General features: G+C 39.3%; 1 protein-coding gene across 2 annotated transcripts in view; it reads right to left on the bottom strand.

Moving 5' to 3' along the window:
• FBN1 (fibrillin 1) overlaps positions 1-26393 on the bottom strand; it is a 226958-nt gene that overhangs the window by 135532 nt on the left and 65033 nt on the right. For both annotated transcript variants that reach the window (XM_050966864.1, XM_050966863.1), the window contains exons 7-8: positions 9478-9675; positions 6212-6337 (exon numbers count right to left, since the gene is read on the bottom strand). In XM_050966864.1, the coding sequence (XP_050822821.1) occupies positions 6212-6337; positions 9478-9675 (324 nt within the window). The remainder of the gene's footprint in view (positions 1-6211; positions 6338-9477; positions 9676-26393) is intronic.

A 26393-nucleotide genomic window follows, 5' to 3' on the forward strand; every position in this document is an offset into this window, starting at 1 on the left:
AGCATTTCACTGTTTATATTACTGATGACATTAATATAAATAACAGTGTCATTATTAAGCACATGAGTTTTATAAAGGTAAGTATGTCTGAGGTACTTGCAGATGTAAAGGTCACTGCAGAAAGAATTACCCCCCATCACCACCATCAAAAAAAAGTTACTTGGCTTAGCATTAGTGAAACTGAAATGGAGATGATGGCACGAATCAGTGAAACAATCTAATATTTAATTTTCTAAATCTAATCTTTCATCACCTGTGCTGGTAAATAGCACAATAGCTAAAAGGTTTTTGGCTTTCCAACTAGTTCTGTTGTCTCACAAGCTAAGAAAGATCAGAGTTGATCAGAACTTGGATGGAAGACCTCCATGGAAGAGATACATACTGCAGGAAGTATAGTGTTGGTGAGTCAGTAGACAGCTGAGCCAGATCTACAGTACTAATGCCAGAGATGGCATTAGGGCTACCAGAGATGCTACTTAACAGACAAGATGTAGAACCAAGGACTTGACCACTTGTGGTGATTACTGATCCTTGGGGTATCTTAAAAATGATTCCAATTTGAGTAAAGTATTTTGTGCTTAGTTACATGGTCCCGTCAGTATTTTGAAATGGGGTGTAATGATGCTGTAAACTGTTCAACAGCCATCTCCTTTCACACCAGAGGGAGCTGAAGTGTTATTTTTAATTATTTGCATTGCAGTCATGTCCACAGGCTCCATTTGAGAGTAGGCCCCATTGTGCTGGGCACTGTTCAATCATTTAGTAAGAGCTCCCAGTTTAAACAAAAGGTAGGGAAAAGGAAGCATCATCCCCATTTTACAGATGGGAAACTGCTTCACAGAAATATTACATCACTTGCTAAAGACTACACATTAGGTCCATGGCAGAGCCTGGAACTGAACTTAGGTATCCTGAGTCCCTATCCAGGACTTTACCCACAGACCACCCTTCCTTTCAACAAAGTGATTCCTGCATAAATATTTGCACTGTTTGTAATGCACTTAGAGATCCTTTCAGATTAAAAAAACATAGATATGCCCGTATTTAAAAGCCACTCTCCATTTTGGTATACAAAATTTGTCAGAAAATTCTGTCATTATTAAATCAAACTTCAGCACAATACTGAGGCAGCAGGTAACTAGAAGTTCAGTCTTTTAAATGAAACCTAAATCCAAGGGCCTGCCTGGTAACTCATGGTCATTAATGATTGTGACACACTGCACCCCAAAGTAGCACTGTATAATCGCCGTATTCATCATTGGGGCTAGTTGTGATATTCCATACAAAGCATGCCATGTAAGTTATCATAGGAAAGGTCATGTTCTGCTGAAACTCATTGCTCTGCCAAAATATGTATACTGTTAGTGTGCATGAAGTTATGAGATTTTGCTGTATGGTTGTTATTGAAATATGTTGTGAGTTTGGTAGTTGCCCACTGCTAGTTCTCCAGTGACAACAACAAAGGAGGTGACCAATGCCCAAGAGGGCGTGAAATGGCCATTAATCAGCAGGGGAGTTGTCAACAAAGGTTTTACAATTCTTTAAGAGAGTTGCACACTAGGGGTTTGGGGGTCGGGGGATTGCTCAACTCTGACTCAGCAAGGCCCACCAGGACATGTCTGGGTTAGTATTTTCCAGGAACATGGACTGAGGATATAAAATAGGGGACCGTGGCATCATGTGACTACCTTTCTCCTCCTCCACCTACGCTGAAGGCAACAAGAATGGAGGGAAGACAAAGACCTAAACTGAGGTGACTGGTCATAGGCTTAAACGGAAAGTCTGTATTACCATTTGTAACTTACCTGGGGTGAGAAAAACTGCTTGATCCAAATATTGCTTAGCCTTATAAGGTTTAGGATTCAGACTGCATGCTTACTTTTTATTTTCTTTGGCAACTATCTCTGACCTTTTATGCCTACCACTTATAATCACTTAAAATCTTTCTATTGTCAATAAACTTATTTTAATATTTTATCCTTACCAGTGACTTTGTCTAAAGTGTTTGGGAAATCTGCTCAGTTTACAAAGGCTGGTGCATGCCCACTTTCCTTTGACGAAGTGGTGAACTAGTTAATAAACTTGCACCACTCAAGAGAAGAGCTTGAGTTCAAGGTGATATATTTCTGGGGTGCAAGTCTGGGGGCTTCCGAGATTTGCTAGTGTTTCCCTGTGTATAGTTCAAGACGGGGTTGGGAAGCCTTCATGCAACTTAGCTGGGCTTGCCTCTGCATGCTGGTGGCTGAGTGATAACAGCGCCCGGAGGGATTCGCTGCTTGTTACTGGCAAAGAATTTTGATAGACAGTCCAGGCTGGAGAGTTAAGGTGGAACAGTGGTCCCACAGTTCCAGGTTGTACCTCAGGGATCCCGTCACAATGATCCGGTGCCATCTCTTAAAAGTAGTATGTTAGCCCAGAAGTCCTAGCAAAAGTTCAACGTGTGTAACTGCATTCTACCTATGGTATCTGCATTCCCCATGGTTCTTCAACGAGGGAGGCTGATAACAATACAAATAACTAAGTAATATTGTGATTATGTTCCACTAACTTTTCAGATCACATATGAATGCTGATTGAAGTATGGACCAACACCTAGCTGAGGAAAATATAGCAGACTCTTCACTGCTGTCAGAACCTGCACATGTCTCTGTAGCAGTGTTTAACAGAATTTCCATTCATTGCAATGTAACCATAGGTTACACAAGGTATAGCATATGGAGGTGGGAGTTTCCCATACAATTCATCACTGAAGGGCCTGAAAATTGCAGTAGCGGTGTTTGCTGGGATGTCCATGTCTACAGGTTTCAGTTTTACAATTATTAATATTTCACAAGACACACGTTCAGTCTTTATTATTCTCCATCTCCTCAGTGCTCTATCCCCCAGAAGGAAAGCCAAACCACCAGCAGCCAATGTGAAAAACATACATTATGCAAATTCTTACAAAATGGCTTTCCATTATCTACAATTAAACTAAAATGTTTGTAAGATATTTATTACTCAAAATGGGGATTTTACCTTTTAAAATGACTGTGCTCCAAATTTTCAAAAATGACTAATGATTCTGGGCCCCTCAGTTTTGTGGGGCCCAATCTGAAACTCCTGAAAGAGGGATGATTTGCAGAGGATGAGTATCTATCAAAATCAGGCTTCTCTAAATGTTACAAGTTGGGCAACCAAAATTATTAAACACTTTTGAAAAATGTAGAGCTGGTTTCCTACTTCTGTTAACATGAATCTATTTTAAACGTAACACCCTAGATCAGTGATATTCAGTCTGAGGCTTGCAAGCCGCAAGTGTCTCTTTAATGCATCTCCTGCATCTCTTTGCAGCACATGATAACAAAACACTGGTTAATAATTAAATCAGACAATCTAAATTAATAACCAATCAAGATGCTTTTACTAAGTTATTAAACGATTGTGGTTGATAAAACAACAATACTTTGTCATTCATTTTGCTATGAGAATATATATAAATTAAATATTTCCCCTGTCATACTGTTTAATATGAATATATTGTACTATAGTAAATGAAACAATGAATTCATACTACTGACATGCATCTGACGAAGTGGGTATTCACTCACGAAAGCTCATGCTCCTAAACGTCTGTTAGTCTACAAGGTGCCACAGGATTCTTTGCTGTTTTTACAGATCCAGACTAACACAGCTACCTCTCTGATACTTCATACTACTGTGGCTCTTTTGGGTAATGTTGATTGCTAATTTGGCTCCTCAACCACTGTGGTCTGAGTATCATTGCCCTAAATGAACATTGTCAGGAAAAAAGCTATAGGTAAGGAGGAATAAATTAAAACCATATGCACATTATTGGCCCGTGTAGCCAACAGTCATCTTTTAAAGGCCCAGTTCTGGATTCTTTGTGGACCCAATATTCCCAATGAAATGAATGGGAGTTTGCGTGAGCAAGAAATGGAGGATCAGTACTTGCACGGAACCGTGCTACTGTTGATACCCTCCTCGGGCCATATTCTGATGCACCCACTTACACTGAGTAGAGCCCTAGTGAAGCCAATTAGAATTGAACCACCTGTGGAGTAAGGAGCTATTCAGCCTCAGTAAGAGTATCAGGCAGGGTCAGTTCTAGGGGGACCACGCTGGGTGCCAGCTTTCAGGGGGAGCTGACCTACTGTGGCCTCAGGGTTTATTTTATTTTATTTTATTTGCGTGCACTTATCTGAATAGCTGGGTATTTATTTGTTTGTTTCCTCTGCCACTCAGGGCGTGGTGGTGCCAAAAACATTTTCCACCCAGGCTGGCAAAATGGCTAGGGCCATTCCTGGTATGAGGATTGGGCCCCTAATTAGTTAAGTAACATACATTGGAAAAAGCATTTTTATAACTAGACAACTCAACCAAAGAGGGATGAGAAAGCTTTGGAAATCATCCTCCTGTCATTTAATCTGAAAGAAATCTTTTCTAAGGACTGGAGTCTGTAAGATGTTAAGTGCCCTCAACCCTCATGGCCTCAGGACTTTGCAGCAGCATGTGAGGCCCGGTCCTGCATTAGTAAAGCCGCTGAGACAGTTGTCATTGACTTCAAGGTAAAGCATCAAGCTACAGTGTTACTCAGTAAGGCTTGGGATGAAAGAGGGGGAGGACTTACATTTTCAGGGTCTGTTTTTTTTCCCCCTGATGGTGAAAGCTCTAAGTATACCATTTTCCAGTTACATTATTTTAAGAAGAAAACTGAGTTAATATTGTCAAGTCAGCGTTAAGCAGCAGTAAAATCCCCATGACCATGTAACTATAAGGATCATCAAGACCAGCGGCGGCTCCAGGCACCAGTGCATGCCTCGTGTGCCTCCGTGCAAGCTGCAGGAGGTGCCAAGCCGGTCCCTGCAAAGATGGCAGTCAGGTAGCCTTCGGCGGCACACTTGCAGGAGGTCCCCGGTCCCGCGGATTTGGCAGTAATTCGGTGGCGGGTACTCTGAAGCTGCGGGACTGGCAGAACTCCAGCAGACAAGCTACTGAATCCACGGGACTGGGGACCTCCTGCAGGCACGCCGACAAAGGCTGCCTGACTGCCGTGCTTGGAGCGGCAAAAAAGCTAGAGCCACCTCTCATCAGGACTTGCACCCAGGCCTCTGGGGTCAGCAGATGACTGGCATCTCCACGCTGCCACCCAAGGGCAGCTGTAACTAGGCTGCTCCCTGTGATCCACAATCCACAAAAGTTGAACATCATCGGAAGTTCCACTTCAAGTGATCTGACTGACAGTTGTCTTAGCCATCCCTAATAGGCTGCTTGACCGTACAGAAGCCCATAAGGTGTACCAAGCAGTATCCAGGCAACAATGTGGATCCCTAGCTAGCTGCCATGACTGTCCTGCTTCTGAACTCCTGGTGTTGACCTAGGCTTTGATTTGGATTCTGACCCCTGATCAACCTCCAGAACCCCAACACTGACTAGGATACCAGGTATTGACACTCAGCTTGATTCCTGACTCTGTCTCCAGCTCTGACCTGTGGCTTGACTCCAAACTCTGTCTCCAGTTTTCAGCCTCTGCTTGATTCTTGACCCTGACACTGGCTCTGACCCCTGACTCCAAGCTCCTGCCACTAGTCCTGCCTCCTTTGCCCAAGCTCCTGATTGTAATGCACATTTCTGCATTGCCATCTGCCACTCATCTATATAACGAGGACCAAAGCACTGATAAAGGAAGATAAAACACTTCATCTAAAGCAGAAAAGAAAAAACACACAAAATATACAACTTCCAAGGACAGTTAGGTCTTAATCTTGCAGTTGTTACTCAAGGCAAGCTCCTATTCATGTCAAATGGAGTGTTACCCTAAGTCAAGAGAGGGAAATTGGATCCTGCATGTCAAATAAGCATTCTTGTAAACCAAATTGTGCAAAGACATGTACCTCAGATATTTCTAAAGCAAAATATTAGTTCATAAATATTCTATGTTTTCATGTTTAATTTGATTCAGATGTATCTTGAGTTTTTAAGTCTGTAAAATATTACATGAATAAAACTGGAAAAAGCTGCAGGGCCAATATTTTCTCTGGTTTAGAAGAAGAAAGGCATATTGTTCATATGTGCTGTGTGCAATATCATTTGCATATTCAAGGAAATAAGAGAGACTGGAACATTTGTGACAATCTTCTAAACAAAGATGGCATCAAACCAAAGATCCCCCCTCCACTTACTTTGAGACGAAAGTTCTGAAAGTTCTTACCTTCGCATTTTTGTGTCACTTCATTAAACTTGTGTCCAGCTGGGCATTTGCACTCAAAAGATCCAACAGTATTAATACAATTTCCCCCTTGACAGATCCCAGGGATGGCTTGGCATTCATCCACATCTATCATATAATAAAGGAAAAACACCCACATTTAATTCATTCCTCAGAAAGAGCCATAACAATTTGTCCATGCAGAAACTAAGTAAATATGCCTAAATCTGTTGCTCATCCCATCATAATATTATGATTCTTGCCCATGAAGAGATTGATTTTGTAATTACATTATAGAAAGAGTGATTAATTACAATTCTCTAAAAAAAATTCTGTAAGAAATTGCTTGCTGATTATTGTCTCACCCTTTCAGCTTATTGCTCTAACATTTACTTCTGTTTTTCAAAACATTCGGGGCATTTTCAGTACAGGAACACTGTCCTCTGAAAATCAGGACCCTTTAAGGTTTCTCAAATTGGGAACCCACAAATCATTACATAGAAATCTGAAAATCTTGACAGGCATGTACAATAGGCATATGCAGAATGAGGCATACGCAGAAATTTTGGATGAGCGCAAGAGCTGCAAGCTACAACCTGTGGGAGAGACCCTTGTTCTTTGTGGTATTCAGTCTACTATTGATGGGGAGTTTCTATTATTTACTCCCATGGCACAACGGGCCAACTACTCTTAAATAAGTGGTGGTTAGGACCTGGTTTAAGAATCCATGACTGACATTAATGAACAACGTACTTCGACATTATTGATGTAGCTTTTTACTTTCCCTTTTTCTCCTCCTCCTTATATTTAATGTTTATTTTTAAGAAAATGAAACTACAAAATTGATGGCACCTTATGGGTAGGAAATGAAATGTGAACATGTCAAGGGATCTCCATTTTTTGTCCCCACATCTATCTTAACAAAGCAAGGCTGCACATAAATATTAAGGTGCAAAAGTCCGGCTAGACTGTGGCTTTCAGCAATGGCTGCATTGGAAAGTGGAAGGGAGGAGGAGCAAAGCAGTAGTGGGAGGTCTTGGAGGTCTCAGAGAATTCTTCTGGGAGCTGCATGGTAGTGCAAGTCGGACCCTGAACTCCACCATCTGTGGGAGCATTCAGAATGATCCTCCCACTGGCCACGCCTCCACAATCCTTGTTTTCTAGCCTCAACCTAGGGAGTTTATTGCTGCTGGTAAAACTAGATGATTGCAGTGCTTGTGTTCCTCACTGTTACTGGCTTAAACACAGGGACACAAGATGGAGAAAACTCTCTGTCTGCCCTTTGTTAACACCACAAAGCCAGCCACAATCTGGCCCATAATGTCAAACACAAAATTACTTTGTCTACAAAAAGGGCTAAGATTCATGTGGGGGCTACAGATGGGATTTTCAAAAGCACCTGAGTGATCTAGAAGTATAAATCCCATTAAAAGCAAATGGAACTTGTGCTCGTAAATTACTTAAAACACTTGAACACCTCATCCTACATCTTTGATTCCCTTGATTTTTAAGCGTTTAAAATCTCAACCATGACACTTCATCAATTTAACTTTCTGCATTTTTTAAAATATGTCAGATAGACAGACAAAGAGCAGATTTGAACAGGGGGTAACAATTTTGTATTTTTCTCAACATATTTATTTATATTATATATCTTAAATGTGTATCCATTTATCTTATTGACTCTCAAACATCATAGACGTGTTCTTGCTTCAGAGAACCTGCGTGAACAAGCCTGGATTTTATTGAACCTGCTTTCATTTTACTATTTAGATCAAATATGGATGTGAAATAACATCCACTAAGATTGAAGACATTTAAGTTATCTGATTTAAAGAGGACTGGATGTCATACAATTGCATGAAGAATAAAGATAACATACAGTTCCATAGCTGGTCTGTTAAAAGTATGGACACAAGAGAAGAGATCAGCTGGAAGTACAATCAAACCTACAGAGCCAAAACTGGATTGGCATTGCATGTAGTTGCGTGCTAAGAAACCTGCAGTGTGAAGAAGCAGCCTTGTTCTGGACCATATAAACCATCAGAGGTCGCTCTGCAGCCTTCCCGTGACAGAAACAATGGAAAGGTGTAACAAGGTGCAGCCTGAGAGCTGAGGGCAGGGGTCAAACATTTATGCACATACAGTCCCTGACCTGCCAATGAGTGCAATACTCAACCGTCTACACGGTTTCTCCCTGCTCTTTCACAGGGAGAGAGGACTGTGCCTTAGGACGTCTGAGGTCAGAATATGGGCACATGTATCCTACAAAAGCAGCATTAACATGTGTCCATCTAGAGGTATATCAGGCCTGTTTGTAGGCACCAGACAGGACTTGGCCAGTAGTACAAGATGTTTAAATGTTTTAATGGAATGGAATGCCTTGAAGTTCTTCACAGGAATTTCATGATTAAATAAAATTAGTAATAGATTTATAATATTTAACTTCTCTATTCTCACAATACAAAATATGTTAGAGAGGTCTAAATGAACAAGTCCCAAAGATACAGTCCTGGGAATTTATAATCCACACTAGTTCAGTACATGGCTGCCCTTGTTAACTTTCTCCTGTTTCCTGCCAGACATCCAGACAATAAAAGAATTTGTACAGCTGGAAGTATTAGAATAAAAGCCAAAAAAGCAGCGTAAGGACTTTCTAGGGTGAGGCATGCTCAGAAAGAAGCAAGCAACATCTGGGTGGATTTCACAATTTGAACCAAATGCAAATGTATTTCCTAAAATTGTTTAAAATGTACAATAGGGTATTTTTAATTTGGGCATTTTAAATAGCACGACATGCAGTTTTCTCCAGGTCAGATGAATGTAGCTCAAAAGACAAGACATACAGACCGAACCGAATGCCAACAAACTGAAGTAAAAAAAATTAATATAAAAGCAGAGAGAACATCATCTTCACAGGTCTGGTTTTCTGTCTGTCTTGAGTACAGTTTGAAACAGAACAAACTCCTTCTCAGAGTGGTAATGTGTGTATAGAGAAACACCACTATCCAGTCAAATGAAGGAGCTGCTGGCAGTGAAAAATTCATTAAGAACCTGGCTGCTCTCACATGACCTAAGTTACTAGTGCACTTACTTGAACATCATACACTTAGCAAACCATAAAGTAATGTATCTGACATCGTTTTTCCATTCTTCCCACATACAGCAGAGAATGGCTTAGGACAGGTTATACAAAGCAATGTAACTCAATCAAGATTAAGTCATTAATAATGTTAGCAGTTCTTGGTGAAACTTTGCACCTAGCTTACCTTGACAGGCTCCTGTGCGAATATTTGGAATGAAACCCCGGCGGCAGGGATGAGGCTGAGCTGGACACATTTCACAGGGATGGCCCCAAGCTCTCCCAACTGTAGCACAGCAAAGGGTTTTTGTGCAGACTATTCCAGTGAGCTGTCCCTGGCACATCTGATTGGTTACCAGTGTGAAGCAAGGGCCAGTCCTATAATCTGAACCAAAGAAAGGAAATCTAAGTCAGCATCACATTAGAAAGACATTACATAAAACTCATAATAAAGCAGAGCTGGGTAAATAATTTGCAACTAATAATTTACCCCATAAAAATCCCCCCAAATCCCTCTTTCCAACATAGTGATTGTCCATGGGCACATAATTTCTCTCAGGTTTATTTTTAATAGTCAATATATTTGAATATGAAATAAACATCCCTGTGGATTGATCACGATTACTTTACCATGAATACTTGATGTTTAAGATGCTCCAAGTCTCTTCATAATTTTCAGGATTAAATGTAAGCCCTGTTTCTTTGTCTTAGCTTCCTTACTATTGCTCTTCATAGAGCCCACATGTGTTTGGGTGAGAGGGAGAAGTGAGAAGAAGAAAAAGAATTCCACTACTTTTTAAGGTATTCCTGCACATGATGAGGAGTGAGAGTTTTGTTGTTTTCTTTTATTTAATGGGAGATGCTCAGATATTATCACGATGAGGCATACCTCTGTAAAATGGTAGACGCTCAAATTTATTTGTAACTGGTCAGATAAGTCACATGGTATTGTTTGTTCCTTGAGGGACTTTGCATGGGTATGTTTAAAATCAGTCTCCATGGTTATTCACCAATGCAGCTAAGCAGGTCCAATTCTGTGAATGGCTGTGTCAGTAAAATTCAACCCCTCAAATGTTCACAGAAAGCCAACACTATAATGCATATGCACATGGCTGAAGCTACTGTAGTTCAGTTACAAATTTGATCAAATATTTGTGCACCTTTTTTGTTTAATGCATGCCTGTATTTAAGATGGCCCCAGAAGGAAAACTCCTTAAACTGAATAACTCCCACACTTCGGGGAAGTTAAGCTCTAGATTTGGATCCACTTTGCAGGTTAGGATCATATCTAGTAATAACATCAGTGAGGTCTTTTCATTAAATTGAATGAAGTTTGTTTTAATATTTAGCACGGTACTTAAAATTACCCTTATAAAGAAGAGGTTCTCTTTGTTTCCACAACTGTTGTTTTTAAACAGGTCTCAAGGGTATGTAGTCTACATGAAGTGAATTAAGCATAATTTTCAGGGTTATACAGACCTGTTCCGTACCAACCATATGGGTAAACTTTGCCTGCATCTGAACTGAGGGCATGTGGAATACATCTGCTTTGATTTGTTTATGGTAGTACAGGCAATTTATCCAACAGACAGAATTAAACTGGGATGTTAATAAAATATTAGTAGCCTTTATTTTGTTCCATTCTCCCACAGCAACAACAAAATAGAAACACCAATTCCTGCTGTCTCCAGCACATGCCAAATCCCACTCATCAAATAAAAATTTTGATCTTTTTACAGAAGATTCATCACTCCCCTTTTTTTTCCCCTTTGAATGGAACAATCTGGAGGCCAATAAAAAGGATTAGTAAAAAGACGAATTTGAATGCTCATGTTAATCTGTGTTCACAGAGAAAACCATGCTGTTTTTCAGTGCCAGTTTCTCATATAAGGGCCTGATCCAATGCCCACTGAGGTCAATAGGACTTTTACCACAAACATCAATCGGCTTTGGATTAGACACAAATAATATATGCTGATACAGTACAAGGGGAATGCTCAGAAAAAGAAAGTGAAATGAGTTCCAGTCAAAATATTAAAAGAAGAAACTAATTGTAGAACAAGTAAAGCCATTATAAAATCATAGACATGTAGGGCTGGAAGAGACCTCGAAAGGTCATCTAGTCTAGGCGTTTCCTCATGCAGAGGCCGGACAAAGTATACCTAACACATACATACTTATATCACTCACACTATTTACATTCCTTTAAAAAAACATGTTTGGCTTTGTAAATCATGCTGATTTCAAGAGGTTATAAATCTTGGACCTTCTTCTACAAGGCCCTCAATTCTCCCTGACTTGGGTCTTGATCCCACAAACTCTTCCTCATAATCTATATATAATCCATCCAAGCTCAAGTCAAGTCAATGCAGCTACTTCAATAAGCAAAGCACAAAAACAACAGTCTGCATGATCAAGTCGTTAGTTGGGATTTGAGAGAAAAGCTAGTTGAAAAATGCTAGGTAAAAAAGCAGAAAAAATTCAAAAGTTTTCATTGAAAATTTTCACTTAAATTTTTGAAAAATCTAACCCTTTTTATAAGCTGCTTGAAAAACAGAAAAAAAACCTTTTAAAATATAGTTGAATTTTGCAAACATTTGCTGCTGAAAACACAAACTTTTTCACCTAACTCTAGTTGATGGGACTCGGCACTTTACTGCAGATGACCACCAGATTGTTGGATAGGGCCATTATTTATTTAATGAGCATTCCACAATGTTATACATTCTTTCCTGTATCTACTAGTTATTTGCATAAACCAGTTCCAATGACAGTTTGTCTCAGAGCTTGCCTGCCCTGCAGCACTCCCTCCTGACCTAGTGTGGTGTCAGAGCCACTCACTGCCTTAGTTTCCCTTCCCTCAGGGCCCCTTAAGAATTCCAAGCCATCCAAGTGGGTATAAGATATAACACCCCTGCTGGGTTCTATCTTATTAAATTCAAATAACCCTGATATAAAGTCTCTCCCCTTGGGTTCAGGGGGGTGTACAGTCCCCTTTTGGGGGGGCCTGCATTTCTCTGGGAGCGGTTTTCCCTTAGGAGAGCTTCTCTTTGTGTGAGCACTATCTGCAACTGAGCCCTGATGGCCTTTTATCAGGCTCCAGAGCTCATTATTCCATTAACTGCCTACACAGACATTTTAATGATTAAAAATGTCAAAATGCTTAATTTTTCTAACAGCTCCAGTCCAAAAGCTGATAGTGGGTTAGGGGTTCTCTTAATTTTCTGTGAACGTAATGAAGATAGCCTTAAATTAGCTTGTCATGGGTTCAGGCTCCCCTTAAAGGGGCCAGCAACCCCCTGGCACAGTTGCACACAGTTCATAAAAGGATGGCAATTGTAACAGCACTTGTGCTCTCACACATTGTCACAAAAAGAATATTAAAATCAAAGGAGTTAGGCCAATTTATGTGAGCTGAAGATCTAGCCCATTAAGTCAAGGGGAAGGAATGAGGTTGTGTTGCAGTGGGTCACTCTTGCACTGACTACAGCAACTAGACAACTGTATGTATTTCTTTAAAAGATCCCTTGTGTTCATTAAGCCACCACATTGGCTGCCAAAATACGTACCATTGGCAGACTTGGACCAAAATGCAGCACCACGATACATAACGATAATTGGTCCAAGTACAGACTGGATGGCATTGCCCGATGCGACTCGGAGTATTAGGCCATCTACAACAACTACAACACCCAGATCTGCATCACCCTGTGCTCACATCACATTAACCTTGATGTCTGTAAGTACAGTTTGTCTTTCTTAAATGTAAACATATTGTTTAAAAACTAAATTTTAAATGACTGGAGCACTGATTTTAAAATTCAGATCGGTCTAAGGACCAGAGATGAAATCCTGCTTGCCTTACTCACAGGAGTTACCATCCTTAAGTTGACAGAAATTCTCATGCAGAGACTTTGCACCAGCCTTAAAGGACAATGGTTCAAACTAAGGGCCTCATCCTGCATTATACTCGATGACAGTCCATGTAGATGTGTGGATAGTTTCAGGCATGGTTGATGGCCAAAGCTGCCAGACCCACCTCCAATTTTATTTTTGGACCACTGATTTAAAAACCATCCATAGAAACCAAGACCTCTTTTCCACTTTTGCACATTGGCAGTCTGATTATAAAGTACTAGAGCCCTTCAAAATCAATACACAATTTCACAAGGAAATACAGCCACTGATGTTCATTGGAGTCATGTGTACCTAAATGCACATGAATAGCTTTGAAAATTACCTTTATATTTTAGCTGAAGATGAGACTAAAGACTTAAGTCATACTAAAGAAGTAGACTGGGAGAAGGAGTTTAATTTAGTCCATTGTGAAGCAGGGTGGAGAAAGAGAAGAGGAGGATTATACACGTTAGACCACTAGGTAGAAAAACAGTCTCCAAAGGTCAGAGTAAATGAGATATTCCATGTACTACTACAGCTAGCCATTGATCAAGAACTGTCAAATCAACCTCATCACGCATACAAGGAAACATGTCAAAAGAGAAGGAGTTATTTAACACTTGGAATCTGGGCAGTGGATAATTTGTTACAAAAGTATCAGAAGAAGGAAGAAAACATCTACTGATTTCCATGTTACAGTGTCACCAACCCAGGTTTCTGAAACAACGCAAGAAGAAGGAGAAAGGAGAAAAACAAAATAATGGAAGAGGAAGGAACAATATGAGGAAATATCTTCAACACACTATTACAGCGTACGGGGAGAAATTTCTACTTTTGCCTTTCACATCAATGGTATTTGTAGCCTATACTCCTCCTGTCTTCTATAGGAACTTAGTGTTTTTCAACTGAATTCCCATTAAAAGGGCGAGGACTTTGATCAGAACTCTAGTTACTAGTAAGGAAAAGCATTTAATTTACTATATAATTAAATTCAGTGAACAGTAATATAATGGAAGGTGCTATATGAGAGAGAGTTTCATTTTTTTGTCCCAGTCCCTTTCCCCCTGGAATGGCAGAGGTGGAGACTGCTCTAGCCATACATCCAGTTCTGTGGAAGAGGGAAGTATTTGCATTGCTCAAGAGTGCCCCCATCAGTTGAAAAGAAAAAGTTGATGGATTCCAAAAGGAATTTCATCCAGTCCTTGTCTAGAAGTATGTGGCGGCATCATTTATTTTGGGGGAAGAGAAAGGGAACACAAGCGAAAGGTTGGATAGGAGAGAAAGGGAAAACAAGCAAATCCCTAGACCTCTGGAAGGGTTTCCAAACAATGCTGGGCAGTTTTGATCTGACTGAGTAAAAAAAAAAAGAATTCTATACTGTACCTCAACTGTCCAACAGACAAAGTTGGAATTTAGTACTTTGGGTCAAATTTGCAAGAGGCCTCAACCCAGTTTCATATCTTGTGCCTGCAATTTTGTAAGCATAAATTCAAAGCATACAAATTCAGGGCATGCAAATTAGCTCTAAAATTACAGCAACAAATTTAGAGACTACTTTTGAAAATTGAATCTTTATTGGGAGGTGGGAGTAACAGAGTATTTTATTTTTCAAAGAATTAATACTAAAAATATCCCTATGTCTATTATATAACTATCTAGGTAAATACTACATTCACTTAAGACTGGTAAAAAGAAGATTCATGACATGATAGAATTTCCAAAACAGGACCTGATCCTGCAGTGCTTACATAGGCTAAAAAAACTCCCATTAACTTAGCTGATTTTGCAAAGCTGTAACTACATAATTATGCTATTCATGTACTGTTAAAGAGTTTGAAACCAATGACCACCACATAGCAGCAGTGTGAATGCTGTAGTAAATACGATCTGTTACAGTTGTGATTCTTTGGGAAAACATTCTTTCTTGATAGGGTTGGAAAATTTAGATCCTAAAGCAAAAAGTGTTACCTGGGATTATTAAGAGTCTCTTCCCACAATTTCAAGCCACAAAAGACTTCCAGGCCCATGGTTACTTCTCAGACAAGTACAGATACTTTAACAAACATCTTATGTTTATATGTTACTTTTAAATTGTTTTTAACACTTGTAACAATGTAACAGGAGCCCTCTTTTAATCTTCTATTTGTGTATATCTGATTATTTGAAGATGAGATCATGATGATCTTGATTGTAGCAAAGATTCCAGATCAGATGCAAACTTTAAATAAGATCAGCATCAAATACATCGGTGCTGCAATCTAGAAATGGGATGGAATCAAAACTTTGAATCCATATGTTAAGGGTCTTCAAAATCCAATTGTAGATACAGATCTTGATTTTGAAAATGAATCCTGGTCTTGTTAGTGAACCAAAGCAAACCTTCGCATCTGTAAACCTCTGAGCTTTGGGACATCCAAAATGCACCTATGGAACATGCAAAATTTGTGGCTTGAGCCCATCTCTACCGTAAACACTAGTGAGAACCTATCAATCACTGGACATCTCAGTAACAACACTGGTTTGTGACAGCAAGAGGAAAGATCACTGAAAAAAGTACCTAACTGAACTCTTCCTACTGAAAGATCTCAGCTAAATGCTCATGCCAAGATAAATCTAACCCTGGTGACCTTGCAAGCACAAAATGCTTCCTGTAACGAATTAATTAGCATCAGAAATGCAGCAGCACAGAAGTGGCATTTCTGGTAAATTAATTTTACACAACTACACATATTCTGTAAGAACGAACATCAGTCTGTGAACAATCTCATGTGGGAAGGTGAAGGGCAATATATTTACTCTAATTAACACAGATGCTAATGACACCCCACAAAGAATGGAACCTACAAAAAGATTTCTCAGGGTGGTTGTAACTGCCTCTCTCTAATAGTAAAAGCACAGGGCCAAATTCTGCTACTCTTGTTCAGACAAAGCTCCCAAAGAACTCAAGGGGAATTTTGCTTGAGTAAAGATTGGAGGATTTGGCCCAAAGATTGTAGGAATGGGCAATATATGCATTCCACAAGCAATAACACTGTTCTGAAAAATCTGTATTTTATCTATTTAGTGGTTTGTGACTCTGCTGTCAAGAGGATGCAAATATTTAATCCATTGGTTTATTGTAGTGTTCACTCTAATAGACGATGTTAAGGTTACATACAGAGGAGAGACCCATTCTATTTCCACTTGCTCTTAACTCAGAGGAAAATTACTCTGTGTGGGTGAAATTTTACAAATAAAATATAGGCGGTTTCTTATCTTCTTTTTTCCTTTTCTTGAAAAACCAAGAAAATTAAATGCAAATAACTATATGGCCATGATTTTTCTCTCAAACTAGTATAAAGCATTAGTAACTCCATATAAATCATAGAAACCTACTTAGAAAATATATTGGGTTTGCCCCACAAACTGCAGTATTAATGTTCCAAGCTGTTGTTTGGTGTATTAATATTATAGTTTATATAGAACACGAGATATGTGTTATACAGAAACATAACCATTTGCCACAGCAGTGTGTGCGTCAATAGTCTATTGGTGCACAGCTCCCTCACGCATACACCAATACCTTACTATTACTCATCTGTTGTGGCTAGTTTCTTAACAAGTCAATACCATTGACTTACTTTTCTAAAAGTCTTGAACTGAGCAGCCACCTGCCATGGGTATATTTGTGCTGAGCAACCCTTCAAGACCAATACAACTTAAAATACTAGATGCCTCACTTCCACTTTTAATACACATTTACCTCCCACCAACTATAATATTAACAGAGAAACACTGTTCCAGTTACCACATGTTCCACAGTATTTCAGTCACTACTGTCTCTTTCCTGAACTAAAAGAGCAACAGAACTGCATGGAAGGAACAAAATGATGTAAATTCATCCATCAGTCTCCAACTATTTCGAATCCAAACCTTTATAACAATAATAAACAAAAGGAGGAACTATATACTTATACATGACAGAGAAGATCACAACACGCCTCTTTCCAGAAGGCGATGTGTGCTATGACTGAAACAAGATTAGACTGTATTCTACAAATTACCGTGAGGCCGAGAACTGATGAGAAAGTGACAGAAGACGGAGTATAGTATGTTATTCCCTGATAACCAGAAACTTCTATGCTTAAACTCTGTACCGTTCACTTTTTCTTATCACCACCTTAGTAAACTGGAACATTAACTGTGGACAGTTAAAGAAAACAAAAGTTAGGAGTTGAGCCTCAAATCTTCAGTGCTCCTTATCTCTCAGAGTGCTCGTAGAGATCTCAGACACGCTCAAGGTCCTATGGTAGAGGAGGGAGAGCTTGTTTTTTTTTTTTAAACAAATATTATGCTTCACACACACACCTTGCAAAACCCCCCAAATAATGCAATCTAATGTATTTCACTGCAGTAAAGAGGTGGGGAAGGCAACTACACTGTGTCCCTGCTTCCCTTACACAATGTCCCTGCCAGTTGCTTGTATATAGCACTTTCAACTTGGTTATGTGACTCACCTAACTGCACAGACTGAGTCAGCAGCAGACCTAAGACTCAAGAGTTCCTGCCTTTCTTCATCTAGCTTGCTATTTTGTATAAAGTTGTCCTTTTAATAGTGTATCAAACTACGTGACAAGAAGAATTTCAACCAGTCACCCCCAGAGCACCCAATTACAACGATTATCCCTTCACAGGCAACACTGAAATTCTGCTTGATGATAACTGCGTCCACTCCTTTTTCTACATGGGCCGTTTCTTCAAAAAAAAAAATTCACTATTTAACACTCACACTCTCCCCCACACACACATCCTAGCCAAGCCCTAAAATGTATCATTGCCATGGATTTTCCAGGAGAGGCAGCAGGGGGCTTTCAAACCGTCATGAGAAAAGAAAACAACATTGTAAATATTTTTAATACTATTTCTTAGTACGCTTAGCTGCCTCTCATTATTTTCCTTAGTCATGTAACAGAAATAACGATCATGATGTTGGCACTCACAGTACTTGCAATAAGCTGCTTTATTGCTCTAACTTCAGCATTTAATCAACCACAAAAGTTGTTTACTGCTTCATATACTGCAGCACCACAAATGACATTGCATAATTTATAACTTCAGTGACCCCATTTCTCCATGTCTCCACCACCTTTGCTTGTTGCTTGTACTGTAGTCATATATTGCCTCGCTGGCACAGTTTAGCCTAAATTTATTTTCCATTCTGTAAGCTTTTTCAAAAATCCATCTTTGCAAGATGATCTTTTTAACATGCCTATCTAGCAAATGCTATCTAGTATTCCTGGGTACTGGTTAAAGAACAGGGCTTTTAAATAATAGTTTATTATCCACATAAGCCTAACTATCTTTTATCAGCTGCATTTGATGTACAGAACAAATCAGGCTGACCATTTTAAAAAGTATTTTGGCAGTCCATGTTCAAGAGCAAATATACAACTCTTTTCATGCCAGTTTTGTTCTTGCAACTGACCCACTTCTCAAAGTCTGTCATTGAAAAGTAAGAACATTAAAGTAATAAAATAAAAAATAATATTCAAAAAATTATAGAATTGGAGTGATTTGTTGCACACATTTTAATCCAACACGCAGACTAAGCATTTCACCAAAATCAAGGCTTTAGCTCTGTTGGTCCCAATTATGTGCGGCAGTAGTCCAAATACAGAAAATTGTTACCACATTTTATTCTTTTTCATGATGAAGAAAACAGTAAGCAATGCAACTAAACGGAGAACTTCTCATATCTGAATAATCAGTTACCTGACACATTCTTCTTCCTCCCCCCATTTCCTGTATATCCTGAAAAGGAATGCTCTGTTGTAGCTTTTCATTTTTTCAATTCTTCTCAAAAGATTATAACAATAATGAAATAAAATTCAATCTGATTTTTTTCTCTCCTCCCTTTTGCAAAGAATAACAAATTTTGGTGACATATTTACTGTCGAGCCCGGATGATTATTAAGGAGAATGGGTTCAATTTAAATAGTCTGGAAGTTCCACTTAAAAAGAACAAGTTGGCTGCAGTTATTACTTCTTTTTAAAAAGAGTTCTTAAGAAGTGCCACGTTATAGAAACTCTCCTAACACACCACAGATATTAACTATTAAACAGCAAGGTAAAGACAACACTAGTAGACTAACTCTTTGGGTCTGTTTTTCTATTTGGCTCCAAAAGACATTGACTAGAAAATAGTTTAGACTATCCAAAAGCAGTGCAAACTTTGTAAGAAAAATAGATCCTAAGGAGCTACAGTAGATTAAATAGAGCAACCTCTGGGGTGCAGGGAGGGAAGGAAAGAGGAGAGGAAATGCTCTTACACTGACAATATGATACCCAAAACTGAAAGGGATACATTTGCTTTTTTTTAAAAAAAAAGGTGAGGGGTAATTTTTGTTTAAAAAAAACAAAAAACAAAAAAACTAGAATGTTCTCTTCATTTCTTTTTTAAATATAAATATTCCTCTGCAGTGTGATGAAGCCAAATGCAACCGTAGCATGCTGGGGTGAGACCCAGTCCAGAAATTAAATGGATTACAAAGAAAAGGGGGAGGTGAGATGAAGGGAACTGGCCAATTTCAACGTCCAGCTAAGTGAAATGCAAAGAGCGAATGCACAATAGAAATGGTGGAAAAGAAATTAGAATATGTATTTCAGATTGGTTAATTTAAAGTGATAGCAACAAATGTGGTCAGGAAGCTTTTCGGTAGGAGTATGTTTGCATCATACATAATCGCTTTCGTGATCCTCTCTCAGAGTGCAGGATTTCTAGACTTCTGGCAGTCCCTTAATGAGATTAGAGCAATCGCCAATCTCTTCTTACCCCATTCTAATGGCTGCCAAAAATCAGCTGGCTTGGGAAGAGAATGTCTCTCCCTCTTTACCATAACAAAATGGAATCAGCACTCATGGGAAATTATGGCTATGGAAAAAAGTTTCCCCTATGCAGAAATAATAAGCATGCAGATTATACTGGAATGTGGATTCTGACACACAGCACATGCTCACCCAACTGTGTTCTGCCAGGCACTTCTACAGATTTTCAGGTTAAAAATCTAAGCATTTCAGAAACATTTGATTAGTCACAGATTTTAACTGCTGTAAAAATTAAAGTCCTTCATTACTCAATTTGTTCAATTATCAGTGCCAATAAGCAATAAACTATCACTATTTTTTGCATAAGATAAAGGAAACTTATATAATTCTGTGCAGTAACTGCTTGGCTAAATGCACCAAAACCACTATTTGGAGACAATAATAAATAATATACAAATATTCTGTTTCATCTTCATAGTGTGTCCTTGATCATGATTTTATATCCACATTGCACTTTGCATCCCAAAAGGTCTCAGAGCATCTTATAAATTTAAACAGATATAGAAACAAATAATTTCAGACACCAATATGGTACATTCAATTCAGCAGCTAATAGCACTCAGCAACATTGCACAACCATTTCTGTCATGGGACTAGATTCTGACCTCATTTACAGTGCTGCAAATATGGAGTAATTCTGACATCAATGGAGTTACTCTGTATTTACATTGGTGTAACTGAGATCAATCTGGTTCGACATGTTTAGCCATCAAGGTGGTGTTCATTTTACTGTGTATTTTAACAGCGAATGCACATAGTAATGATACTTCAGTAACACTGATTATACCATCACTGAGATTTGATGGGAAAAGTGTACAACAGGTATGAGAATAAATCATATCTTCATTACATAAGGTAATTAGGAAACACCTACTTTTTTCTTTGCAGGCAAAAGAGCTGATCCACCTGCATAACATTGTAAAATATAAACATTTGGGGTTTAATTCAGGCTCAGACACAGTAGCTGAGATTTCACTAAACTGGAAGCAGCCTATGAAACACCGTCAATCCCAATTTACTAATATTTGGTTAGAAAAAACTAACCTCTGATACAAATGGAAAGTGGTATTGTTGCTTTGAAAGGATCCTAACAGCTATTCATTTCTCGGTCATGCATAGCAGCCACAGAGGATGTAGTTCAGGGAGTGTTCTGCTTGTGAAGTGCTATTGTGTGTGTGGGTGTTCCAAAGACAGTGAGCAGCTACACTCTGCGTGACTGATGCCTGCAGCAATGCTCTGTGGGACGTTCATCATCCTAGAGACGATAAAACTAACTGATTTCAACTCACAACAATGTTGTCACCTTTATATCAAAGCTACAAAATCCAGTTTTTCTAAGGAATAAGAGAGGCATCAAGCTAGGCAAAAATAAACATCAGACAAAATAGAAATCAAAACCTGGAATCCTTAGCCATAGGCTGTTACCGTTTAAATTCTGCCTTTATATGCATGACGGGCGGGAGGTCTTACTGAACTTCCCAGTAGGCAACTTAATGAAGATCACCATTATTCAACATTCGTTAAACCTGACGTATTGGTTAAAGTAGAATTGTAAGTCTTCCTAAAAGGCTTTGGGCATTTTCATGCATACCAACTACGGCAGACCTATTGTTGCTATTCAATATGTAAAAATAATTCCACATTCTCAACATATTGTTTCACATTTCCTGAATTTTGTATAACATCTGTGATGATGTAATTTGCTTTTCCTTAGTCTTCCTGCTAGCTATGTATATGTTAATGTAACAGGTACTGCAAAACTATCTAAGCATTCAACAAAAACAAAACAAAACAAAAAAAAAACCAATTCTTCTACTTCCTGGTGGGAGATCCTAAGATTCCATTTGTCCCATGCTTGGTGCCAGTACAAGCCAATAAGTCTTGTAGGCTTCTCATGGGAACAACACACCTTGTAACCTGCCAAAATTTAATTTCCTCACCAAAATTAATTGCTGTAAACAAATGACTGATACAAATTTTCAGACATTTCTACTAATTTGGGGCATGTCCGTTTCCGAAGTGCTCAGCTTTAGAAGTCTATAGTGAAATTCTGGCCTCAATGAAGTCAATGAGAGTTTGCTGCCAAGACAATCATTTAAATAACACAGCTACATCCTCCTTTTCAGAGGTGCTTAACACCTTTCACCCCATTTGAAGTCAATGGGGGCTGCCGCTGCTCAACACTTATGACAACCCATCCCTATGGGTGAAACCCTAGCTCCACTGGACTCAAAAGCAGAACTCACAGTGATTTTAATGAGACAGGATTCCATGCTCAGCGACTACTGCTCTGGATCCAAAACCAGAACCCCTCCCCCACAAAGTCAGGAGCATCTTTTGAAAATCAGGCCCATCTTGGCTCAATCGTAAATGACATGATCCAATTGTATTTTACTAATGATCTGCTCCTGGGGAAGTGTCAAAAGCTTGGAAATCTTAATTTATACTGAGTGGTCCACTGCATGATTTGCTGTTTAGTTCTGGAAGATTCCTAGCTAGTTATTTTGAAGATCCCCTTGCAAAAAAATAAAGGCTTCTCTCACCTCCACACTGTGTAAATCCCAAAGCTCCTTGAAAGTGGAACTTTTTATTTGTTGCCAGGACAATCATTTAAATATGTCAATGTAAATATGTAAAACATCTGGATCCAATGGAGTCAAGCAGTTGATCCAGAACAGTGGTGCTCCCAGAATCCATGTCAATGGGAACTAATAAATAGGAACATTTTCTCAGAGGGGAGGGGGGGAGCAGAGGGCTCAAGCAGGCTGTCAGCAGAAACTCAATTACTACATGACAAGAACATGTAGTTCTGTTCATTCCTTGCATGTTTACGCAGAATACTGTTGCTTCCACACAAAATAGCACAATCTCTTGATTGGGAATGGAGAGTATATATGAAAGGGAGACTGTGCCATGTTTCCTTCCCCCTAAACTAATTGGGGGACAAGTGACTAAAGCAAAAGCTTTGATTTTATTATATACTTTGCTATATACACTATATATTTTATGCTATAGTATATAGTACTATTTATTTTATAGTATAGTATATACTATACTATACATTTTACTATGATACTATGGATATAAATAGAATTCAATCTCACTTTAGTGTTCATACCTGGCATTGGAGAGGCCTGAGTGTTGGAAACCTCCCTAAATCCCAGCGTGGGAGTTCCTAACACACAAGTAGAGTGGGGTTAATCTGCCTCCCCTTTCTCTGTCTCTCTCTCTTTCTCCAGGGTAACATAACTGAGTGTAATCTACTAGTTAACCAGGCATGATGCACCATAGTTAATTCATCATGAGAAATGAGCCATGGCAGGAATTTATAATATGAATATTACTGAAAGCCATGAAGTGTGTGGGGTGGTGGTGGTGGTCATGAGAGTGTATTTAAAACACATCTATACCCTTAATATCTTTTCAAATTTGTCATAGTTAAATATATTATTTATGGCCTAATGCTAAACTTTTTATAAATAAAAGCAGTTTGGGAAATTTTATGAACTGCATAGTGTACTCCTGCTAACAGGTGAAAGCAGATGCAGGAACTGAAGTCCAGATGCCTGTCTAATGTATATGCATCACTTGATAGTTTTACCAAGCACTGTATATAATAGGCTGGAAATTGCTTACTGACTGAATCATTAAAAAGGAAGGATGCTCCTCAGTTTAAGACAGATGGCTGGGACTCAGGAGACCTGGGTTCAGTTCCTAGCTCTGCCACAGATTTCTTGTGTGTCACTGGACAAGTGACTTAATTTTCTGTGCTTCAGTTCCCCACCTGTAAAATGGAGTTGACAGTACTTCCTTTATATACAGACACACAATCCGGGAGTTCTGCCTAATGAGACTGTAATCTCTTTGGGGCAAAGATCTAGTATATGTTTGTACAGCACTTGGCACAATAGGGCTCCAAGCTCATTTGAGACTTCTGTAATACAAATAATAAATAAGAACTTTCATGTAACATTTTTTCATGCTAAGATCCTCTATCTTTCTATGCACAGTTGGTCACCAGCTTCTAGTCAAAGTCCATAGGAATTATTTCCTGAGATTTTCTGTGTTGTACAAGGGTACTGGCAACAGAACACATTCCTTGGAAGAATTCATGTGCACTCAATTAGATAGTCTAATTAATTTTCCAACTCAATAAGTTGCATGAACGATTTTTTACACAAAAATGTGACTCATCTGGGCATATGCGAAAAGCCAATCCACAACCCCTCAGAATCTGTTTCTTGGCAGCTGGACAAGGGGTGTTCACTCACAGCAACATATTCCCATGTGGCAGCAATGTCCTCACAGGTGGGATTCATATTTCTGACATGAGAGGTGGCTTAACACATCAGGGAGAAAGAAGAGGGTTTTTTTTCCAATACAGACAATGTTGAGGGAGTTGCCCTAACAGGACCCCTTAGGGCTCATCCATCAATCAGTATTGATAATACTAACGTAGTTTTCAACCAGACGGAAAGTGATGTGCTACATAGCAGCTAATAAGGGGCTCAATCATGCAGTTCTTACTTAGGCAACATTTACACTGAAGTCAGTGCGAGCTTTTGCCTGAGTATGAAGTGCAAGATTGAGCTTGAAATACGTGAGAAAGGAATACTCTATGAAATGCAGCATCTCATCTTACTTGGGAACGTCTTTTTTAAATACCAGGTTCTTCAGCAAACTTCTATTTAGCTGCCATGACATTTGCCTGTACTTCCTTTCCCATCACTGTGATCGCGAAAAAAAATCTTATTCCACACTGACGTAATGAAGTGTTTGTGAGACCACAATTGCAATTGTAATGTCCGAAACAGTGGGCTGAAGCATTTCTAAAGGAATCCTGCAGGAGACAATAACCAACTATAGAGGAGAAACGCTGTTATTTGATACACAGATTTCTTGGTACACAACAACAAGGGTAAGAAGATACAGAAGCAGTATGTAACTCTTATACAGCGTTTTTATCGGATGTATTACTGTAAGATTTGCTTGAGTGTAGACTGGGCTCATAAATCCATGAGGCTCAGGAAAGAGAGGCATATACCAAGGGGGAATCTCCACAAGTCACCAAAATAAAACCCTCAAAAACATTCTTAGATGGTGTTTTAGTAAAAATATTATTTCCTCTGTTTTAATGAAAGTGCCCAGGCAGTGCCTCCAGTGCACGGGGAGGATGGAACAAATCTGAGGAAACGGGAAAAACAGGAGAGAAACGGGTTAGAGAACAGATGTGAGAGAAATAGATATAAACAGCCAACAAAGAAAGAGAGAGCACAGGAAAGAGGGATGTAGCAAGGAAGAAAGGATCAAAGTGAATATAACGGGTGGGGAGGTAAACAAGAAGGTGGTAAGGGGAGCAAGAGGAGAGACAAACGATGGGAGTGAGGAGACCCATAGGGGGATAGTGGGGGAGGGGAGAAAAAGAAGGGATGGGTCAGCCAGCCATGAGGGGCCAGCCAACCAGGAGAGGGAAGCTTGCCAGGAAAGGCCAGCCAACCAACTAGTTAAAAGGGAGGCATAGCCAGGAGCAGCCAGCTAGGAAGAGAACCTGAATATCAAGCTGACCCCAACAGGTCTTGGTTCCACCCTGGGAGCAGGGCACCTTGCCTTAATGGATGTTATTTTTAAAGAAAGAGAGGAACAAAAGCAAGGTTCTGTTCATATTCTGTCCAGCAGAAAGGTATCGGCTTGAGAAATGCAGGAGAATATAAAAGCACCGTGATAAGTAGATCATTAACATAAAACATTAGACTGTCTCCTCTGGCTATTTTCTCTGACACATTATGTACTAACTAGCACTAGGCGACCACATATTAATAAACAAAGTTACATAAACTAAAGCTATTAACCTCATATTTTCCAAAAGGACCGTTTCCCATCCGTAGACAGTTGATTTCCACATTCTTTTTGGCCTGTTCTCCTCAAGCTGATGTGGTCCAAATGTTTTGCCCTGATATTATTCTCATTCTTCATTGTCAGACAATAGGAAAAACAAATGCTTCACCAGATGAAGTAAGAGTTAAAGGGTTGCAAACTACATCAGGAATGGCTTAATCCAGCTGGAGAGATGACACATGCCATAAATGACATAACCCCCACCCTCCCACCCACCTCACACACACAAAATGCAGTAAATTGGCAAATGAAAGTAAACCTGAAGTCAGTGAGAATCTATTACTCCAACAGGCTCTGAATCAAATCCATGCTGTTTAGTAGCTGGGAACCTGTTCCAGCCAAATCCAACTCTCCCAACCTCTCAGCCAATACAGATTCACACTCCGAAGCAGTGGACATGATGACTGTGGACATGATGACTATTAGGGGTCAATTTCTGTCTGGGAT

The sequence above is a fragment of the Gopherus flavomarginatus genome, chromosome 9, assembly GCF_025201925.1.
Source record: "Gopherus flavomarginatus isolate rGopFla2 chromosome 9, rGopFla2.mat.asm, whole genome shotgun sequence".
NCBI lineage: Eukaryota > Metazoa > Chordata > Testudines > Testudinidae > Gopherus > Gopherus flavomarginatus.